The sequence below is a fragment of the Charadrius vociferus genome, unplaced genomic scaffold (genome assembly GCF_000708025.1).
Source record: "Charadrius vociferus isolate BGI_N301 unplaced genomic scaffold, ASM70802v2 scaffold67, whole genome shotgun sequence".
NCBI lineage: Eukaryota > Metazoa > Chordata > Aves > Charadriiformes > Charadriidae > Charadrius > Charadrius vociferus.
The window spans coordinates 2,776,194-2,798,643 of NW_009649485.1; the positions used below are offsets into that span (position 1 = coordinate 2,776,194).

The 22,450-nt window shown below is 35.2% G+C and overlaps 1 protein-coding gene across 1 annotated transcript in view; it reads right to left on the bottom strand.

Annotated features, from left to right (window-relative positions):
• Positions 1-20,262, bottom strand: part of SYN2 (synapsin II) — a 181,230-nt gene extending 160,968 nt beyond the window's left edge. Inside the window, exon 1 of the mRNA XM_009889959.1 lies at positions 20,114-20,262. Within this exon, the coding sequence (XP_009888261.1) occupies positions 20,114-20,262 (149 nt within the window). The remainder of the gene's footprint in view (positions 1-20,113) is intronic.
• Between the last annotated feature and the right edge of the window lie 2,188 nt (positions 20,263-22,450).

A 22,450-nucleotide genomic window follows, 5' to 3' on the forward strand; every position in this document is an offset into this window, starting at 1 on the left:
CAGGAGAAGAGAAGGCTCCGGGGAGACCTGAGAGCCCCTTGCAGTCCTTTAAGGGCGCTACAGGAAATCTGGGGAGGGACTCTTGATCAGGGAGTAGAGCCATAGGAGGAGGGGGAACAGTTCTAAACAGAAAGAGGGGAGACTTAGATGAGATGTTAGGAAGAAATTCTTTACTCTGAGGGTGATGAGACACTGGCCCAGGTTGCCCAGAGAAGCTGTGGCTGCCCCATCCCTGGAGGTGTTCAAGGCCAGGTTGGACAGGGCCTTGAGCGGCCTGGGCTGGTGGGAGGTGTCCCTGTCCAGGGCAGGGGGGTGGAACTAGATGATCTTCAAGGTCCCTTCCAACCTAAACCATTCCATGATTGCTTACATAAGGAAAACACTGGCTCAAAGGAAATATTCCAAGATACATGTCACTACACGGGAAACTATCACAAATTGTTTCAAAAGTGGATGTAACTTTGCCTCGTTGCCTTCTTTGCAAACCTATTCTGGAATAACATTACCATTATTAGGAGAAACTACTGTCTGATTTTTAGACATAAAATCAAAGGTATTTGTTGATACTTGTTTTTATAACACTGTCCTTTACATAATAATCTCCTCTACACACCTTCATACATCATAATAGTGTAGGAAGCAATGTGGAATTAAGGATGTCACTAAAAGCAGACAACCTAAGATTTGATCCAGACAGTAACTCCTGAACAAACCGCCTGGAAGGTTGGTGAGAGTCGTGCATGTGTTATATAGGTCAATGTGGGAAACTTGTTTATGTTAGATAACCTTTACATTGGCTTTTACAGAGCCCAAAGGTAGTAAGAGCTACTGAGACAAACCAAGACACAATCAGAATGGGAGAGGTACATGCAGAGTGAAGATACTGTCTTTACTGTATGAACCAACACTTTTCTACGCAACCCAACCTACAAACAGTGTGGGGGGAAAAAGGTTAATTAGGTCAAGTTAACAGCATATTAGTGCCTCCCAACAATGCTCAGTATTTTACCAACCTAACTTTGATCAACTACTCTTGTCATGAATGTTTGTAAACGGTCTAAGAAAAATCTTTGTATGTACTGTAAACCCTCCCCAAGACAAATGTTACTGGAAGCTTTCATTTTCACGACAAAATGTGACATGTATTCTGCAAACCATTTTTTTAAGATAAATGATTGTTACTAGCAGGAAGAATCTGGAAAGAAGTTATGAGATGAAAATTCAATTTTCAGTCTGTATTCATGTGGTAGTCGTTCACCAGGAGAGACTAGAAATAACACCTCTCCAGCCTTATTTTAAAGTACTGAAAAAGAACATTATTTTCCGCTTGTACCAACAGCTTATCAACACAGAACTTCTCACAAACGAATTATGGATTCCCTCAGAAAAATAGTTTCGGTCTCTTCATGACATACCTCCAGCGATATCCATAGGATTTCCTATGTAACACAAGTAAACAGCCTCCCTTTGGTCTATCTACTACTCCTTAAAGAACAAAACAAAACAAAGCCATAATTATAACGTACCTTTAGAAAAAAATCCACACCTATTCTGGCTATTTGATCACTTGCTATTCTTTAACAGAGGTGCAACAGACCTATCTCAAAGTAACTAACTACCACCAGGTAAACTAAAAATTACTCAGGTGGAACAAGCCACTTCAAGAGAAGGCAGCCGACATGCTGAAAACAGATATGGGTCTTTTTTACTGAACAGTGCTTTGACAAAACAATGATGTTCTTTCTCATAGTATGAGCTAATAAAAAAGATTTTCCCATTTCCCCATGTGAGCTGCCTGAATGGACAAAGTTAAACTTTTAAATCTAAATTGCTTTTTCTGGTTTTCAATAGATTCTTGTCCCACTCTCTTATGATTTAGTTTTGTTTCTAATATCAGTCTTATACAAGAGATACTCTATTCACAGAAGTTCCCTGTATGTACATGAAAACTAGTATTTTATTTAAGATTGCAAAATCAAAAAAAAGAGTTGTTTAATTTTAAAGATGAGACTCTGAAGTCACTTAGATTCAATGACAAGTTACAGAAATACGCAACAATACTTTTAAGCGCGTGTAAATTGCTTATTATTTAGTCTTATAAACACTGTTATATCTACATATAAGCATATTATAATTCATGTCTATGATATCATCTCCTTCTTTAAAAAAAAAGAGAAAAATGTGCTCTTAGAAATACGAATTTTAGAAATAAAATTCCACAATTGCTATAGTTTTGAAGAGACTGATAGCCATTTACAACTTAATTGTTCTGAAAGAGAAAGAATGTACACTTTTTCAACCCATGCAAAAATAAGCACTTTCCTATTTTTCCTCTTCTTCACCTATATAATTTTAGCCTGGGATTCCAACTTTAGTGTTTTCCAGGAAATCACCTTCAGAACAACCAAAGCTACTATTAACTAAGCATCAATAGCGAAGGGTTAAGTTGTTACTTACACTATAGGAAGCTCAACTGATCTGAGCTGACAGTGTTATCCTATTAGGATACTCTATGCCAAAAATTCAGCCTGCCACATTTTACTCTTCTATCTCTCCAAAAATTACAAGGAGGCTACAATGAGAAATACTGTGCCTAGCCCTAGTATGTTTAAATACCAAGAGAAAGAGGAACTTTCTACAAAATAGGATGAAAGTTAATTTAAATCTTGTATCAGAGACATTCTAAAAGTTAAAAAACATAAACTATAAACAAACTGATAATTATTTTTTGACATAGGAAGTTGCAAAGATGTTAATAACCACAATCCATGTAAGAAACAGAATCAAAACACAAACCAGACACAACAGAAATTTATCAAGAGTTGAGAGAGAAGCAAAACCCAAATTACAAGCCCCTGACTGCTGAACTGGAGGATGAACCTCAATACACTGAGGTTGGGATTACAAGAGGGAATTACTGAAGAATTTGTATGAACTCTACAAATCAGAACATAGCGTTCCTTTGCCTTTTTCAAAAATCCCACTAAATGTTGCACTTTTTGGTACTTCAGAGAGGAAAATGGACTTATCACCCTTAACTGTAGATGTTAACAATCTGAAATATGCAGCTTACCTTACTGATGGCAAGACTTGCAGCCAGTAACACTGTGCTTTTACATGCTATAATGTGCACTCATAGATGAGTTAAACACACTGCAGAAGGTACAGCTTAAAAACGTTTTCACTGTAATCTGTTCTACTTCCATATTTCTACTCTCTATCAAATAATTTGTAAAATTATTTTACATACTAGCCAGTAGTAGATTGGCCAAGCATCACCTAATAATGTTGGCTTTGGCAGTCCTTTCTGGCTCACTTCCTTTTGTAGACGAAGACTGAAATTATTTAGCACAGCCCACAATTCAAGAGCCATTGTGGCACTGCTGAAGAGCAATACACGTGGAAGCTATAGAGTATTTGTGACCAAGCAATGCTCACATACATCACCATTTAATTGTGGACACCTGTCAGAGAAGTTAATGACAAAGGGAGCAAGACACAAAATTGTCACAATGTACAATACAAACATACAATTATGTTATATTACATTATATTATACCATTCATATATATATACAAAAATATATATTTTAACTGAACAAAAATAATAAAAACCTCACTTACTGAAAGATATCACATTGTATTTCTCGTAACTGTAGTATTAAAAAGTGTGACACTTTAGACAGCTCTATATGGCAAGTCATCAAATACTGGTTGAAGGCTTAGTGCCAAGGTGTGGAACAATTCTCCTAATGTTAATGGTATAAACTTGCTTTTTCCTTTAACAAACATAATCTGCTACATTGAAAGAAATGGTTCAGTTGAGGTAGAAAGCTTCTTGATAGGAACAGAGACAAATTAATCAGAGCAGAACATTCAACAAGTTGTCTTCATTACTCACGGGATTTAAAGTGATTTCCACCACTAAATAAGATTTTGACTAATTTATAGGTGAGTACTTCTTCCTAGAGATTTTGAGAAAGCTCCTGAGGTCAATATCTGGTACTATTAGATACATTATAGAATTACCCCAAAGGGCTTAATTCACAAAATGTTAATATTGTGGAAGTTTAAAAAAAATAATAATCAAAAATACTAAGTTTGCACACTTTACCTGCAGAAATTTCTGAAGCTTTTGTAAGATTTATGGGCAAACAGAATCTAAAGTAAAGCTTAAATCCTTGATGTTTTCGTTACTAAGTTTTTGTTCCTTTCTTTCTATAAAAATATTAGGTATAAAAGTTACTGTATTGAAATCATTTTGACTCTCATAAAATAGCCTGTTATTCAAGACGGTGGTACAGATTCTTTATTTTGCAAACAGTAAAAGTATTTAAAATATTAACTTTTTTTTTTTTTTTTACAAAAAGCTCTTTATTAATGACAATACCCATAACATAGCTCCATTATATACGAATAAGCTTTGAAATACTGTTTCCAGGTGCAGTGTAGTGGATGGCACATCATGCAAAACATCTCTCATTGCAGAGTTTGGAAAGAGTAAACCCAAATCCTGAAACTTTAAATACACATTTGAAACGTAAAGTTCTATGAAAAAATTAGCAGAAAATGTCATTTACTCAGCAAGATAATCTTGCCAAAATAAAAACATGGATGCCATTTACAAAAGTTTTAAAAAAAAAAAATCTATAAAATTACCAAATCTGAAGAAAACTGAAAGAAAATACAAGGGCAAAACTAAAAGATATGCTACAAGAATTTAAAGTAGACTGGAAGTTCATGTCTCCAGGATTTTCAATCAGTGGACAACCAGGAATTTCTTAATGCCTGACTTTCTGAAACGAAACTAAATAGATCTGTAATCATTCAATCCAAAATTACTCTCTGCAACCCATACTTTAATGTTGTTGCTGCTACTGACAAGAACTAAATCTAAAATACTACTCTTTCTGGTTGCAATAAAACATTTACTAGAACTACCTGTCTGCTGCCACTTGTTTATCTAAAATGGACCCAGAAATAAAAAGCAGCATCTTACCAGTCAGCAGAACCTGCCTGAATAATTTCCCAGAGAAAATTTATCTGGAATTGAAGTTGCTGACAGATATCCTGGCCAATTCTTTCATAGTTCAACATCTTACTGTACCAAAACATTTCCTAAGAGCAATCGACTGGGGAAATAGAGCAATTCTACTATCATCTCAGATCCAATGGATTACTTAAATTAGAAAAGGGTATAAAGCATGGGAAATTTTCTGTTTGTTTTGCCAAGGAAGAAAAAAGAGTGAGAATAAACTGTCAGATAACATTTAAACACTTGTACAGAAAACAAACTAAAGCTGTAATACTCTAAGTCTTTCAGGATCTCGTTTTAAGTTTCCCAAAACATCTTCTCAACTGACACTTTTAAAAAAAAAAAAATAGAAATCCTATTAGATTAGCATCATCTTGAAAATAATCTTTGCTGCATGCCCGATTTCTACAAAACATTGTTTAAAATGTCAACACCGCCAAGGTATTTTCAAACCACTGTAATTACCCTCATAGTTTACAAGAATTCAATGAAGAAACAAAGCTTTAAGAATTAAAAAATATGTCCAGTGAATGTAGTGAGGAGGGGAATTTTCATAAAAGTAACAACCCATCAGGTACTAGACAACCTGTAAATCAAAAAAGGTAGTCTCAGTTTAATCTGCTCAGTGTGGATTCAACTTCAAACAGGAGCATTAAGAAAAGCTGATCAACAGCTATCTGACATACCGAATGGATATAAAGCAGAAAATTGGGACTTCAGCTGTACATCATTTTTCCAGAGTTTGTCTTGAACTTGGCTAAAATACTTGGTCAGTGACATGTGACTTAGGCATTTGGCTTCTGCATGGTCAGTTCTACCCAATAAAATGCTAATGCTGATTAGAAAAACCACAAGGTTTTCAAGGTTAGACTCACGGTAAAGTTGTAATACGTGTACCATGGCAATAGATCCCCCGGAAAACTGAATGGATGACAGTGAGCACCCAAACGCACATCCTCAATTATTTCCAAACAGTGTCACACAAGTTAGTAAATAATTTCAATTTTTGTCATTCTATCTATATATAGACTGTCATATAATCTAGTTCTGAACTTTAAAAAAAAAAAAACAAACCCAAACATTAGAACAGAAAACCAAAAAACAATTCAACAAGAACTAACAGCTGCCATACTATGAAATACAAGTAATACACATTTTTTCCTAATTTCATTTAGAATGACACAGCAATGCAGAGCCTGGACAGCATGTAACATCCGCTATGCCTTCCCAAAACCACAAGCAATCCAGATTTTTCTCAATTCTCCACTTTTGACCTGAAGTTTCGGACAGTTATCCATGACCTTTTGCTTTTTAAAGAAAAATAGTTTCAATTAAAACATCTGATAGCTTTTAAGATATTGCAAGATATTTAGCATGAAAAAATAAGTTTAATTTTTAATCTACTGATTTCTTCTGAATAAGAAAACATCCCTGCAGAAAAATACAGGTACACTTCACCCTGAAATATGATCCATTCCTAGTGTTTACAGAGGATAGAGATGTCCCAGTGTTTGTATTAAAGATTTAACTGTTTTAAACATACACTTTTCCACCTTTCTGATTAAACCTGCTTTACTCTACAGATGCGCTTTCTTTAAAACAATAAACTTACATCTCTTGTACACATGGAGAAAAGACTCTCCTATATACATCTTCCTAGTGTCAAAGAGGAACTATTAATCTGCTGTATGGAACCAGAGAACATGCGTGGGTGGAAGAAAAATGTCTGTAGGCACTAACAGAAGGGAAGGCTACAGAGATAACTGCAGCGTAACCACCCACGTACGCTTTATCAGAAAAGAGCAGCAGCTGAGTCACGGTGCTGACTTCCACCCAGAAGAGGGATTTTCTCTAAGCTCAGATACATTTCTGTGATGATTAAGTTTTCGTTTTCAGAGGATTGAATTTCCAGCACCTCTAATTTAGGAATTTATATAAACACATCCTTATTCCTATTTGAATGGTTAATGCTACCCTCCCCTTTTCCCCCAGTATCTCTTCTAAGACTTTTGCTGAAATCCAAGAATGAAACAAAATACATTTTCATAAAAAAATTTATGGAAACTTCCAGGTCCATTAGTTTCATACAAACAATTATATTTATTTAAAATACAAAGTATTTGCCTTGAACTCGAGCTGCTTTTTGGACATAGTACAAATATGCATATTAATCACAAAATCTTTACCAGCCCTGGAAATTCAGAAGGCAGATCCAAATTCTGAACTTTTAATGATATAATTGCTTGCAACAGAAGCCTCTACTTTATAAATGTAGCAAGTTTGCTACGATGGAAGAAGTTTAGTCTTTGCTGTCCACCAACTGTCAGGGCAATGCCACCTTCCCTGCCACACCCTTCAAATGATAGGGAAAGTGAAAAAACCCACAAACATCCAAAGACAAGGTTTGGAATTGCAGGAATTACATCATTATCATCATTTAAAAAAGCAAACCCAAAATTCTTTTTTAAAAGTCAAATGAAAAAAACATACTCTTTGCTACCCAAAGATCAAGACGGTTAACATATGGAATGAAAGACTGAAGCCTCATTATAATTACTTATCTGAAAATTCTATGTTAGTGTTTACATATTTAATTCTAAGTTTGCTAGACTCCTGTAGGGATAAATGTGTTTTGCTACTCGTTCTAGAAGTGTGTTAAAAACAGCAAAGAAATAAGGGTAAATAATCATTCAATGTAGAAACTGTTCTTTTTGTTTATTTTAAATTCCACTGCTTTGTACATTGTAACTATACTCCACAAATACATAATCTTCCAAAAATAAGCTACTAAAAGTCAACCTTAGTGCATATACAGGAAGTTAAAGAAGCATTTAAAAAAGACTAGTTATTGTATTTTTACTATGTTCTTAACGGAATATAAAACATGCATACCTCGAACTTGGAATAAACAGAATGTAATTCGGAATTTTTAACTTACTTTAGATTACAAATTCTTCATTTTCCTACATTTCCCAGTATTACCCTGTTTTACAATAGCTTATTTTTTTATTTTATTTTATTACTATTACTGAAAGTTACCAGTCCTCCTTCCTTCAAACGAAGCTATTATGCATGCTCTGTGGTACGCTAGTACAAAAAGATATAGCCACAGAACAGATGAGCAGCAATTAAATGCCATCACAGCACAGGGAAGTGTGCATACACTGGCTTTTAGCTGTCTGGGCAGGACTCAGCACACGTTTGCAACACCTCAACTGTGCCCTGCGCTGCAGTTGCTAATTTCCAGTCCTGCCAATTTTCTATGGCTTCTACTCAAGTTAGCTGAACTAGCATACATGTTTACTTGAACTGTATTATTGCCTCTGTATGCGCATCTCAGGGAAACGTGGCTCAATTTTGCAGGTATCTCTGACTAGGATTTAAGTCCATATGCTTCGTTTGATGGAATTTCTCACTCACAGGATAATTCTTTATTGCTAAATTTTACAAATTCTGAAATTTCAGGGAGTTCCCTGCATCTCACCACCAAGAGCATTCCTGACTTGTAAGAAAACTAAAAAAAAAACCAAACCAAACCAAAACCAAAACAAAACACACAAAAAAGCAGGAAAATATGGGTTTACCCGCAATTCCTGTATTTATTACAAATATGAAGTTGCGGTGTTTCTAAGTAATTTCCTCGGTCAATACCTGACCGACAGCCATAATTTCCATCTGTGTCCACTCTGCTCATCCTTGCAGAACTGAAGTCTTAACTGAAAGCGGTCCAACTCACAATTTCATGCTGCTCCTGAATTCTTCTGTAATTTCTAACACTGTGCCCTACGAATCAAGCAAAACCCAGTAACAACTGGTTCAGAAAAGCCCGCCATTTTTTAAAAGGTGAATAAGCTGTCCACTACATTCTCCAGTCTGCCATCAGGTTTTGCTTCTCTCTCGTAATTCTTGGTCTTAATTGCAAAACATAATAAGCTGCTTATGAGCATACTCCTTGCATATGATTCTGTCCTTAATCACAATCAGAAGTCAGATGAAAAATTTGAGATTACTAATGTACATTCCTTCTTCACGACTATCCTGCAATATACTTTAAAAATTTAGTACTTGCTCAATCTGTCTTCTCAAAAGCTGAACTGCTAAAAACATGCAAAACAAAAGGGCATGAAAACTCGGAAGAAGCTGATGCAAATTTCAAACACTCCTATGAAAACATGGTTTCAATATTCTTCCAATTGTACTTGCAAGTCACTAGGTAACAGTTTAGAATGTTAGATATTACAGTAATTTATTTCTATTACGGGGAACAAACTATGACCAAATTACTACCAAAGTCTGCTTTACTACTGAAACTACAAGATGCTCGTTAGTACTATATGTGAACCAATATCTAGATTTAAGTACCATTGACATATTTCCTTAATTGTATTCTTTTTAAACACTAAGAAGATCATAGGAAATCTGGCAAGTTATTTTGGCTTTAAGGAGGGAGTAGATATTGGGATAAAGGGGAACACGAATGTGAGTTAATAATAGATTCTTATGAATAAATATTCTAATGAAATAGTGCTAGTACTTTTAACTTTCTTGGATAAATTTTGGTAAAGATGAAAAGCTAATTTCATACAGACAGTAAAAGCACAAGGAGAGAACTTTGAAGTGTGACAACCTAAATGCAAGCAATACCATAGCTAAATATATGGCAAAAAAATAATCTATTCAGATACAGAATCTATTTCAACATACCAATGATGCATTGAGCAAATATATCAATAGCCAGTCATGAGAATTTTTAAATCCATTATTACAGCTTGACAAAGGACAATTTATCATAGTTCATGAAGGAAATTAGTTACATGCCCTTTACAACAAGCTGAGTCCTTCCAATCACCAAGAGCTGAATGACCGAGGAAAAAAAAACACTCTGTGTGAGACTGGAAGAGGGGAAGGGATGAGGAAGGGAAAGCCAGAACAAACCCTCAAGAAACGTGTATTAGGGAAAACTTTGCTCTGCTACAAATCTACATATCAGAATGAATTGACAGAGCAAAGTGAGCAGAGCAAACAGCTTGTGTTTTTGTATTTATAACGCAACTTATAATAAACTCTTGGAAGACTACAGAAATAAAAAAATAGAATCCCCATTATTCCAATAGCAATCTATCAATGGCTGAGTAACAAACAAATTGCAAGTCGCAATCATTTGATGTATATATTTTTTTCCAAACAAGTGCTTCTACTATAAACAGTGACATACAATTTCTCAGAGTGAAAAAGGCATAAGTCAAACACATATTTATCCCACCAGAATACTGGAGAGGGGACCTGAAAATTTTTTTAAAACAATACCTGCATTAGCTACATGGATACTCTATTTAGAAGTCAGAAAGGTACTGCTGGGAAAATGTGTTTGAATAAACAGCAAGTATTTTATTTGTTGGCAATCATTTTAAATGTACACTAAGAATTATGTAACTCTTCATTCTGTGATGAATTATTGATGTAAAAGTCTACACTAAATTTTCCATTCACTTCCAACTTTTCCATACAAGGACTCTAGAAAAAAAGGAAGGTGAGCAGGAAAAGAATTTCCTAACTGAAAAATCCCAATGGTCTCTGACTTTCACATCCTTATGTGTATTGTTTTGAAAGGTAACAGGCACTACAGTTGATTCCTAATGGCTTGTAGGAACTGAAACTGTAACAAATGTTAGAGTGATCATCTCAATGGAGCTCTTCCCAGCCACAGAGCTACACTGAATCTGCAGCAACACTCCATTAACTTTGGTAAACTTTGTCTACTAAGTATTTTTATTTGCTTGAAAGAGCTTCAGAACTTTTTTTTTCTTTAGGGGCATTTACCTTAGTAAATGCTAGACATTTATGACCAGCATGTCATAAATTTTTCCAACTTGAAATAAAAGATGACAAATTAAAGCCAGGAATAAACTTCTGAGAAAAATCAACTAATCCCTAAAAAGCAGTTTGAAATAGCTCTTTTAAAAAGTAGCAGCTACTAAAAATTTCATAACTAACCACACCACATTATTTCTCCAAAACATCATTGCTAGCACATGCAGATACTTAACTGCTCATGTGGACAAATAGAGTAAATAAACACAGGTATTGTGACAGTACATGACTAATTACTATTTTATATCTTTCATTGCAGTAGTTTCATGCTAAATGTTCAGCTTTGGTTTCAACATAAAGGTCAAATAAGAAGTGGTTAATAAAAAAAGACAATGTTGCGGAAACCACAGATTCTTCCTCTTCACCTCTTCCAAACGATTTCAGTAATGCTTGATACAAACAAAAGCAAGTTCTGACATTGTTATTAAATAAAAATTTCAACTTTAAATAGTTCTAAAAGTTTGCCAGGTTTTTTTAACAGAGTTAAGCTAACTGACCTCAAAATGTATTCAGAATATTAGTGGAGACAGCTGACAAAGAGAATTGTAAAAGACAGTAACTGTGCAACAATTTATCGCAGTTTAATTGGAGTTTGAACAGAAATAAAGCTTATCCATTTGAATAGAATAAAAGGACCTACACAGGCAGGCCCTGTATAGGGGCATCTAAAAAGATGATTTTTTTTTTTAAAGTGTATGAAAGATGATTGCATATTTATAATATTAACTATCTGATCAAAGCTGTTTCTAATCAATTTACTTTCCATTTACATACTTAAAGAAATGCTACTAGCCTTACAGTCATGGGTTTTTACCCTGAGTTTTCAGGCAACGTTTCAGAATTTGTCCTCGTTATGCAGAATAGTTTTATGCCTTGGACAGCTCTTTCAGGAAAATTTCCCTGGCTCACTGCAAAGAGAGACATACATATGTTCATACCTTTACACACATGCATATTAAGCCCTCTCCTTCTTGGTCCACAAAATGAAATTCGTTTTCTATGCTAGCTAGGTTATCAGTTACAATACACTACTCAAACACACATGTAGCAGAGATGTTGGCTTTGATCAACCATGCGTTATAACAAGCTGCTTGTGCTGATTAATATAATTTACTTTGATTTATATATTACACATAATCCCATTTTCCACCATGAATTTTATTTGCTAAAGTCCCCAAACTGAAAATATTCTCTTCTCATCTTGAGGAGTTGGGTGTCTAGATGTAAAAAATTTCTAAATCATCTATCAAAACAGTGTTCTAAAATACAGACTACTTAAAGAAATACAAAAGTATACTTTCTATTCTTGTAATAATTTGTCAAAACAGAAAGTTTTAAAGACTCCAATTAGTCAATCAAAAATTCTGCACGGTACACATTTCAGCATATGGTAAGCATAGTGACTTTTTAAGGATTCTCTCTTGTTTACTTAGTTTCCTTTTTGCTTCTATTATTTTTTTTAAAATAACTTTCACTATCATATATTCTAAAACTAATAGTTATTATAATAGGATGATAACAATATCTAACTCATTACGTGCCCACGCTACAGATTTTAAAAGACAACTGTATCATTTCAATGACGCAGCATGAAAAGTTGAGGGTTACTTGTTCTGATAGTAAGAAAAAATCATATATGGAAACTTTATTATTCTTTTGTCTTCTCTCTTTTTGGGCAACTTCAGTACTTGCAAAAGTGCCATGACAAACCTGTGAGCAAAATAGTCCAGTGCAGAGATCTTGGGTACCACTTACTGTGGTTGAACTATTGGTCCTCAATTCAGCATCTAGGCAGACTGCCAAACAAGGTGACAGCGTCACTTTCTGAGATGTGGCTCTACACTTTGTACAATCAGCAATAAGATCACTCATCTATCACTGTATAACTTCATATGCATGGACATAAATACACTATTATATAAACAATAATCTTGTGGTTACAACTGGATATTGCAGATGATGTAAGATATGATGTTAGAAGAATATCTCAGCTGTTCTGAGCAAAAATCCTAGCACTGACAAACACACTAAAGTTGAAATTCTTCAAATTCTTTGAATACTTCATCAAATAATTGAAAAAAGGCCAGTAAAAGTAGTTTTAAAAAATTATTTAACATTTATAAACATCATTGCCTTAGGTAGGAGCTCTAGGTACAAATAAACCTGATCACATATTGGAAAAGTTATGGCTCTCTCTATTAGAATTACTGTTTGCCTCTCAAAAATAAATGTTTTGTCAATATCAACTAGGTTTGCTTCATTTCAAACACTCATTTGAAAGTTCATAAACTGGAAATGAGCAGTTATGTGAAATAACTTGTGCTTTAAATCTTATACTAGTGTTTGTTAAGCAGTTATATACATGAAGTCTTCGTACCATCTTGACTGACAGTAGTTTGCCATATGTTTTTTCAAAGGCTGAAAACAATACTGGAATTCTGTTCCACAGAAAGTATCATAAATGCACTGTTCTAAATCACCCAAATAAGAAATGACTAACAAATGCTCATGAAAATCCTACATTAGCCCAATAACAAGCTACCTCAAGCACAGGAAAACAGAAAATACAGATTTAATTACCATTGTTACAAGTGAAAAATCACACGCAGCCTGGATTTCTACATCAAGAGCCTTCCAAAGTACTGTTCTTGATTATACATGGACATTATCACCAAGGGCCTTGGACAACTCACCTGGAAAAGCAATCACACCATAACATCTTATTTTACTCTGAAGGAGCATTTTACTCTGAAGGCTACTTGGGACCTGATATGTGATCAATACACCAGCTAACAGCCAAGGATTTGGGGATCTCAAATGCATACGTAAAATGGGCCACCTTATTCAGGGAAAAAAAAACAGCCAAAAACCAACCAACAAACAAACAAAAAAACGTAATAGAAAAAAGAACAAACAACCCAAAAACTTCATCAGCTGCCTAACTTTTTGGAAAGGGCTTCTAGCAAACAAAAGCCTAGACAACCACTGCAAGTCTTAAATTGAAAAGGACTGCCGTGAGATCCTCACCAACCTGAAAAGAACAGACCTGCAGTCTGCTTCTTCCCACACATTTCATGAACAAAGACCGATCCAGTGGAATTTATTTTAATAGAAATAACATTAACCTTAATACACCATAATTATATTAGCGTCTCTTTTGACTCCTTTAAAGTATTACTAACACCAAGAAAATTAATCTTACCCTTTTGTATGTTGAATTGCTGCTGGGTTCATACCAGACGTTTCTTGCTTAGTAAGAAAATGAATCAGCAAAAAAATTCTAGAACATGGGTCCAACTAAAAGAATTTAGGTAGAGTACAACCTCATACAAAATACTGAATCTCTAAATCCCATGTCTTCTATCATGACAACCCATACAAGAGATTCTCCATGTGACCAGTCTTTAAAATAGCTGAGTGGCCTTCCAGCGGCACAATGACAGAGCCTCCTTTTATTCCAGTGCAAATCAACAGCACCAGAGCAAGAAAATTACAAGCACAGAAGTATTATCTATCTGGACAACATCCATCAGTGAAAATTGCTACAGATTCTTCTTTTAAAAAATTATACATACATATATATACACAGAGACACACAAATATACTCTCCATAATGCTAGTACACTACTCCTAAAGCAACTTTTTTGTTGTTGTTTTAACTGTAATGCCTGCCTATTTAAACATCATCCCAAATACCTAAAATACTATTGTATTCTAAAATTTTAAAAGTGTTACTATAAACTCTGTTGTCATTTATTAATATATATTGTATGCAATAATTATATAAGACTGAGGAAAATTAATTTTGGTTATTGCTTCAAAGACAAAGGCCTCATAAAAGAAGTAATTTTTTCTAATTAAAAATATTCCTGTGAGTTTTTATTTACCTCAAACAGCAGATGGCTAAGACAACAACTACTAAGTAAACAAGTTCTATAGTCACAGCACATTACATTCCACTCGGTGGAATTGGACTTATTTAGCATGTTTTATGATAAAACCTTTTTATTGCCCTTCCAGAATCCCAAATCTGAGATGATGGCTTGTCTAATATTAACCATTTTTTGGTCCTACAAAGGAAAGAAGCCTTTGAAATTTTTTAAAGCTTTCTTAATAATGAACCATGATAAAATGTGCATATACAAAGAAAGCTTTCGTTGGAAACTATCTTCAAAGCAAAATAAATCATTGAAGCAAACTAAGAGGTAGTGAAATAGCACTGAATCTTCCTCTTTGGAACCATCCCAGTTTCTTTAAACAAAATGTGAGACTATAAGACTGCGACTGATCTCATACTGGAGTTTAATCTACTAAATCTGTGTTGTTCCAGTAGAATTATAATCAGCTTTTATTAGGAAGAAATCATAAGTAATAAAAAAGAAAAGGTTAAACAGAACAAAACGGAAGTTAGGTGCAGAGATATGTACACAAATACAACAACAAGGTCATGTTGCTACCTTGTTTTTAAGCTAGGAATCAGCACCAATTTTTTCTCTTTTGGAATTCACTTTAAAGCATAAAACTAAAATAGGAGACATTTTCACTTCTGCTTTTCTTTCCCAGGCTTGTTTCTATCCCTCACATATGCTCACACACTCACCCCTGGTTTCTCCTTTGAGAAGTCAATATTATCACAACAAGGGATCCTGGGGTCTGCCACAACTACTAATAGAAACTGGTAAGTGTAGCTCAGCAGATTTCAGCCCCTACAAACTAGGCAATTCAGAAAGAAAAAAAAAAAAAGTCAGTGTTTCATAAACAGTATTAGATTTGCAAGGTCAAAATGAAGAGACAAAGGCACTTCTTGCATGAGAGAACCACTTCCTTTTCAGAGATGCATGGAAAGAGTATCTAAACTTGCACTCAGTCCTGAAATACCTACTCAGAAAGTTACTGAAATGCAGATACTTTAGATTCCTAAAGACAGGGACACATCCACACACACATATAATTTCGGTTTTATTACTAGCTGCACCACAAGCTTTCTTTTCATCTTCACACTCATCGTCTCAACACCCACCAAACTAATTATCTGCAAGAGCTTTCCAATAAGCAGCACACACTGCTGATGTTTTGCTTTCTGACTGTTTATATTCGATTTGAAATTACATAAAAACATACTCCCCTATTCAAATACCTATTTAACAAAGAAACACGTGCCACGTATGAGATGAGACAAATTAGCTTATATCAGAAATGGGGAAGCCTGAAGGTATAAAGATGCATCAGTATGCAATAAAGATGCATCAGTAGCCTGTCAGAGGGTGCCAAACTCTGGTAACAAAGCACAAGCTAACTCCAGAGAACGTAATACTGCCGCGCCTAACAAAATAAAACCAAGACCCCTGTCAGCCTGTGCTGTGTCCTTGTTCTGATGCTGTTCAAAACGTGTCAATTCATTTTTCAAAAATGCACTACACATTCTTTTATTACTATATTTCTTAATGAGTTTTATAACTTTTCTTGAGTGGTGAAAACAACTTCCTATTACAGGTTTAAATATTCACGAGGCAACTGCATATATTACACCTAGAGAAAAATTTCTAGATTTTTATCGGTCCATTGTGAGATTCCCTAATGCTTATGCACTCAATTTATTTATGTAAAGGTGAGATTTTAAAAAATTAGGTTTTAGGACATGGAATATTTTTCTTAAAAGTCTATATAATTTTTGTTTAATCTATTTCTCTGCAATACATTTATAAAATATTTTTAAAATGGTATAATCTGTAAATAGGAAAAATGCATTAAATTAAAAGAATCTATTAGTTTGTATCAAATCATTTCATGCAGGTGCTTTAGAACAGAATTAAGATATTTAAAAGATTTTATCTGAGGCTCTGATCATGTTTTTAATTATTTTAAACACCTGATAAAAATTCAAAGAAATACATGTATTTAAAAAAAAATTAAAATTTTTAAAAACTCCTACTAGCAATCAGTGTATACAATAATTACAAACACCAATAGCCAATTGGGATATAAGACTATACAGATCAAATGGTAAATCAAGCAAGGGCCAACATGGAACAGCCATTACAAAAAGCTAAAATATAGTGCATTTAATGGTTTTTTGTAACAACTTCTAGCACCTGACGGGCTGATTACAGGGGCATGGGATGGTTTTGTTCTCCCTACATCCTTGCGGGGGGGGGGCACAAAAAAGAGTCGATCACACTATCAGACACCAAGCCCCCTCAGTTGTTTGTCTGGGGTTTTTTTAAACAAAAATAGAGAAAGTACTTTTATGCCTCTATCTGCACAAGCTGGGACTAAGTCCCTAATTTGCACAGAGGGAGGAAAGAACTTCTATTCTCCTGCCCCTACCTCTTGTGTGAGGAGGTCACAGTAACTTCCAAGATATGGGCTGAGACCAAGCAAACACAGATGTTGAGGTGAAAATAATGAAGAGATCGTTGTTCACACTCCTTCCCAGCTACACTTAAGCAACAACACTGTGACATCTCATGTGACATCTGCTTACTTCAATCAGAGATATAGAGGAAGCGTGCCAAAAAAAATAGAAAGGTTTCTCAAAACCAGAAGTTCTGTGTTCTTCAGCAGTGCCTACTGGACCACTCCATTAATTAAATGAATCCCACCAACACTTATAATTCAAACAGTAGTAGAGTAAGCAGGTATTCTCTGGCAGCCCTGATCAGCTACGCCACCCTGCCAGCTTGCTTGCTGCTGGGCAGCCACGATCACAGCACAAGCCCTACACATCCCACACTATTGCCTGACACAGCTGAAGCAAAAACCACCCAGCCACAGCTACAGCGGAGGGCCGCCCCTGCTCTGCTTTAGGCACCACAGGTCCGTAGGCAAACTAGAAACAGCCTCTGCAGATTTAAGATTCAGTGTCTTCTGAATGAAACATTTCTATCACTTTTGCTTGCAAATACATAAACAAGCATTTGATCTTAGGCACCAACTTTTTGTTACAAATCAGTGTGTTTGTCACAAAAGTTCGTTAATATTTGTTTCTGCCAGGTAGGGACACACTTGTGGTGAAAGCAGGTATTGTAAATCTGACAAAGTCTCTCCACTTATTGCAAAAGGTTAAACTAGTCACAGTACTATGAATACCCATCATTACTTTCCTCCAGCTGGCTGTCTAAAAGCACACTAGCTTTCCTCTGAGAAGTTAAGTTTGACTCAGCACAAAGCTGTTTAATTAGCAAAAGCAGCAGTGCAATCAAGCAAGCATTTTGCATTCTACACCAAGGTATGACACTGTCCTCCCACCCATGGTGCCTGTGAAGTCTTATCACCTCATTACAAATATTTTTCACTCCATGAGGTAAGTAGCTTCATCTTTGGAAGCACTATCATTATTCCAGGTAACATTTACTTCATCATTTATTTCTTCACTTTTTGTCATCTACAACATAGCCACCTTTGCCAATTTACTCTTTTCCATTCTTTGCAACTTTTCCGCCTACTTGTAATTACTCTTTGCTGCTGCATTCATCCAACAAGGTCCAGAAACCTTCCGTAGTGGTCCTACATCCAAAGCTGACTTACTGTGTTTGTTGTGCTCTTCTTCAGACACAAGTTTATACTCAAACACATATTTTCACTACAGTCTTATCATCGTTTGTAATGCAGATCGCAGTGTATATCCACAAACGTATAAAAATCCAAATCATGAGTCCATTTCAATTATATTAATAGCAGATTTGTGCAGTTTAGAGCATTCACAATGGGCAGGCTGGCTGAAGAGCTAAAGGTGATAAAATTATGTGATATTGCGTACGAGTACTTCTGTGGGTGACTATCACGTGGTACTATTAAGGACTAGGTACTAAAAATGCTTACAGTGAAGTCACTATTTTAAGAATACATTGATACTGTGAGAATATTTAGCATCAATCTTTTGGAGAAACATGGTTTCAACAAAAATGTGTACAGTCTTGCAGTGTCCCATAGTGTTTACAGAATGGCAAATAACATCCATTTAAAACATACACAGCTCCAAATACAGTAAGTCCTCTAGACACACTTTTTCAAGATCAACAATAAGAAGTCTAATAATATAGTATTTAATAACCTTTTGTTTCATACTGTTCCTATTTGAACAGATTACAATTTGCTCCTGGTAAATAATTATAAAATTCTGAATAGATTGTAAGTAGAATTTCTTATTTCACGGTGTCTAAAGTCTACAAAGCAATTTGTTATTCCCTTTATCTCTCGCTTCAGCCTTCTTACTTTGAAATATACCTATTTAAAATTCATTAATTATTTCCCTGCCAATTTCTCCATTTCCTTTCCATTAAGCCAAACTTCAGAAGAAAACATCGGCAAACACTTTTTTTCTTTTAATATTACCTATCAACTAAACATGTTGCTATAGGTTTCACTAAGCTTCAGAGAAGTTTCTGTGGTCTCTTCAGAGATAAAGGAGAAAAAAAAAAAAAAAGAGTCACTCATATTCAGGGGATAGGGGTGGGGTGGGGGATGACACCAGAGAAGAGTTTGCCCAAATTGCAGTCAGCATCTCATATACACTAAGTTGCCCAAAAAAACATTAAAGCATGTAAAAGCTTGCTTAGATAAAGCAATACACAGAATCTGGATAACAAAGTGTTTTCCACTAAAAGCTTTTTTGTGTGTGTACGTATCTGGTCAAAAAGGCAATCTCTATCATGTAATGTGTTTTGCTATTTATACTAATATAGCCAAGTATTACACATGACAGAACTGTAGATAAACAGAAAAAAACTCTGCAATCTTTTCTTAGATCATCTTAAAACATTAGCACACACATCGTCTGGCTATCAGCTAGCTATTTCAGCGAATCAACGTGAAATACAATTTGCACAAGATTGTGGTACGCTACAAATTCAGATTTCTTAACACATTACGTTACATATTTAATTAGTCCAGATGCACGTCCTTGTTCTCATGTTCTTGCCCAGTGTGGACTTAACAAAAATGGGCAAAGAACAAGTAACATGGCTTAGCGAGCTACACTTCACCCCCTTCAGAAAAACACACTCAGTTGCTCACAGCTGATGAGGAGACAGAGTTCAGAACAAATGTTACCTTGCTTTGCAGAAACTCACGTTGTTTCACCTATGTGCCAGAGTGCATCCTCCCAGCTGGCAGAGAGATGCGTTGCTTGTGCTCACAGCAGCCCCTGCTTACGCCTGCATCTCATCTTTATGTTGCTATTTTGATTGCACAAATGCAGTGCTCTTACTGCGGAGTTGAAAACTGCAGTGCATGCTGGGAAGCAGTACTGATGTAACGACCTGGTTGTAAGAAGCTGTCTAAGCACATATTGTCTTCATCTAAAATCTGGTCGCCAAGCTCCTTTTTGGAGCACCAGGAGCTCCGTCCAAAGGCCATAACCAAAACTAGACTGCAACATATCCAAATTTTTGTAAGATTCAGATGAAACTTCTCACAAAGATAATTTCAAAATGTGAAGTTTTTATATGAAGCAAAAATTCTAGAGAAACCAAAATAAAATCTTTATCACTCTTGGTCAGTTTCAGGGGTTTTAAAGAACCTGTTGCCTTCTTTGAAAGATTAGTGTTACGCCAAAGGCAAGGCTGTTTTTCCATTAATATTAGGCAAAACCCACAGCAGTTCTTAATTAGCATTTAAAATTAATAAAACTAACTTATTATGTCTTTTCTTCCTATATAAAATACATATATTGATAAGATTACCTTTTCTTTACACTCATTGCCTGAAGGCATATATCTACACTTTGCCACTTGGTCAGTCCTAAGAACTTAGATGTTTCTAAAACTCCATCTCCTTTTACCTCTGCAACACAGCTGTCCCTTGCCTTGACTTGCTTTCAAAAACTTCTCACCTTCAGCCCCTAAATGAGTGAGTGCCAAGGGATCCTTTCAGTCCCCCTCTCTCTGTGCAATCACTAAAAGTTCCCCGTTTGCCCACACCCTGGGTTTCCCTCCCGGTTTTATATTGTGGCTTTACGCTTCACACTAGTAGCAGTGTGCTTTGCAATGCCAGGAGGCTGGCAAGGACACTGTCCTTCTAGACAGCATCATCCCAGAGGACCAGAGAGAGCTCTGGCAAAGCAGTTGCCCTCATTTATGCGTTACTAAAATCTAAGTGACACCCTCTAAAACTAGAAAACTCTCTAACCAAAGACCTATACTGAATACTATAAATACTGCAGTTACTAAACCAACATATTACTGTCAAATAAGACAAATCAGAATTCCAGTTCAACTGGAGTTAGGAAATACTAATTAGTTATGCACAATTGAACCATCCCTACTGGACAGAAAAACTGCAATGAATTTTCATTGTAGTATGCAAGGTGTTTGGTAGTTACCTCTACATAAACCAACTGCACACGTATTTTTAATTGAAACTGTTTTCCACCTTCTAATAAACACCGAAAAAAAACCCAAGAAACCCATTCTGCTCACTTCAGTTAATTTTTACATTATAAACCAGCATTTTTCTGCACTATGACAATACTGTTCATATTAAGAACATTTATGATAAGCAATGTTTGCTCATAAATGACTCAGTAATTTTAAAACAGAAAGTTTTCTCTTGATATAGCATCTGTCCCAGCCATTTGGAAACTACCTCTCGGGCCTATCACAAGGTGATTAACTACTAAGGCAGTAAACATTACAAGAAATGCATAATTCTCAGGGAAAAAAAGAAACTGATACTTATAACAAGATTTGTACTTAAAAATACAAGAACAAAATTTTTCCTCTTGAATCTTTTTATAGTTTCATCACTCCTGCCAATGAGTCTTATATTCAAGCTCTAAAGCACGACAGACAAAGCAATAATTAGTTTTCAATATTGAAACAGCTTTCTAAATATTACACATAAGCTTTTAATAAAGATAATAATCTATATACACAGCATTTTGGCACCTTGCCACTGATGTACGGCCTCTAATCAATTGCTTGTTCAGCACTGAATATTCAGTACACTTTGTATACAGAACAAAATGGTTATTTTCTGAGGAAATTAAATACATTTTAAAATAAATTTATCTAGCTGAAAATTTTGCACACTTAATGAAGTATAGTTCTTGTAGCTAGGAAAGGAGACCAGTAGCTAGGAAAAGAGAATTAAAAGAGAAGGTTAAGCAAGCTGCCTAGGTTTTAATTTAGCTCTGCCACTAGCCTCTTGGATGACCTTGAACTAACTATTTTACTTCTTAGTTTCCTCCATTTGTAAAGATATCAACGAAGATACCTAACTCTGCAAAACAATCGTTGAAGTCTATTACATAAAATCATTCTTAAACTTAACAAGTAGTTCTTGAAGCTCTCCCCTCCCCAACAGATCCATGAGGCATCTGTGAATCAGACACTTTTCCACTACATCTTTAAATACTTCGTAAGGTTCCCAACTAGATGTGTTAACTCAGAAAAGGGTTCTGGACCTCAGTGAAGGTATTGAAAATGTCTATTCAGTATGCAGCTGCAAACCAAAAGAATGTGACATTAAAATGCATAAAGAATAGGTCAAAAATAAAATTAGCTTTTCTAGTGCCTTTATATAAATTAATAGTACTGCTCCCTTT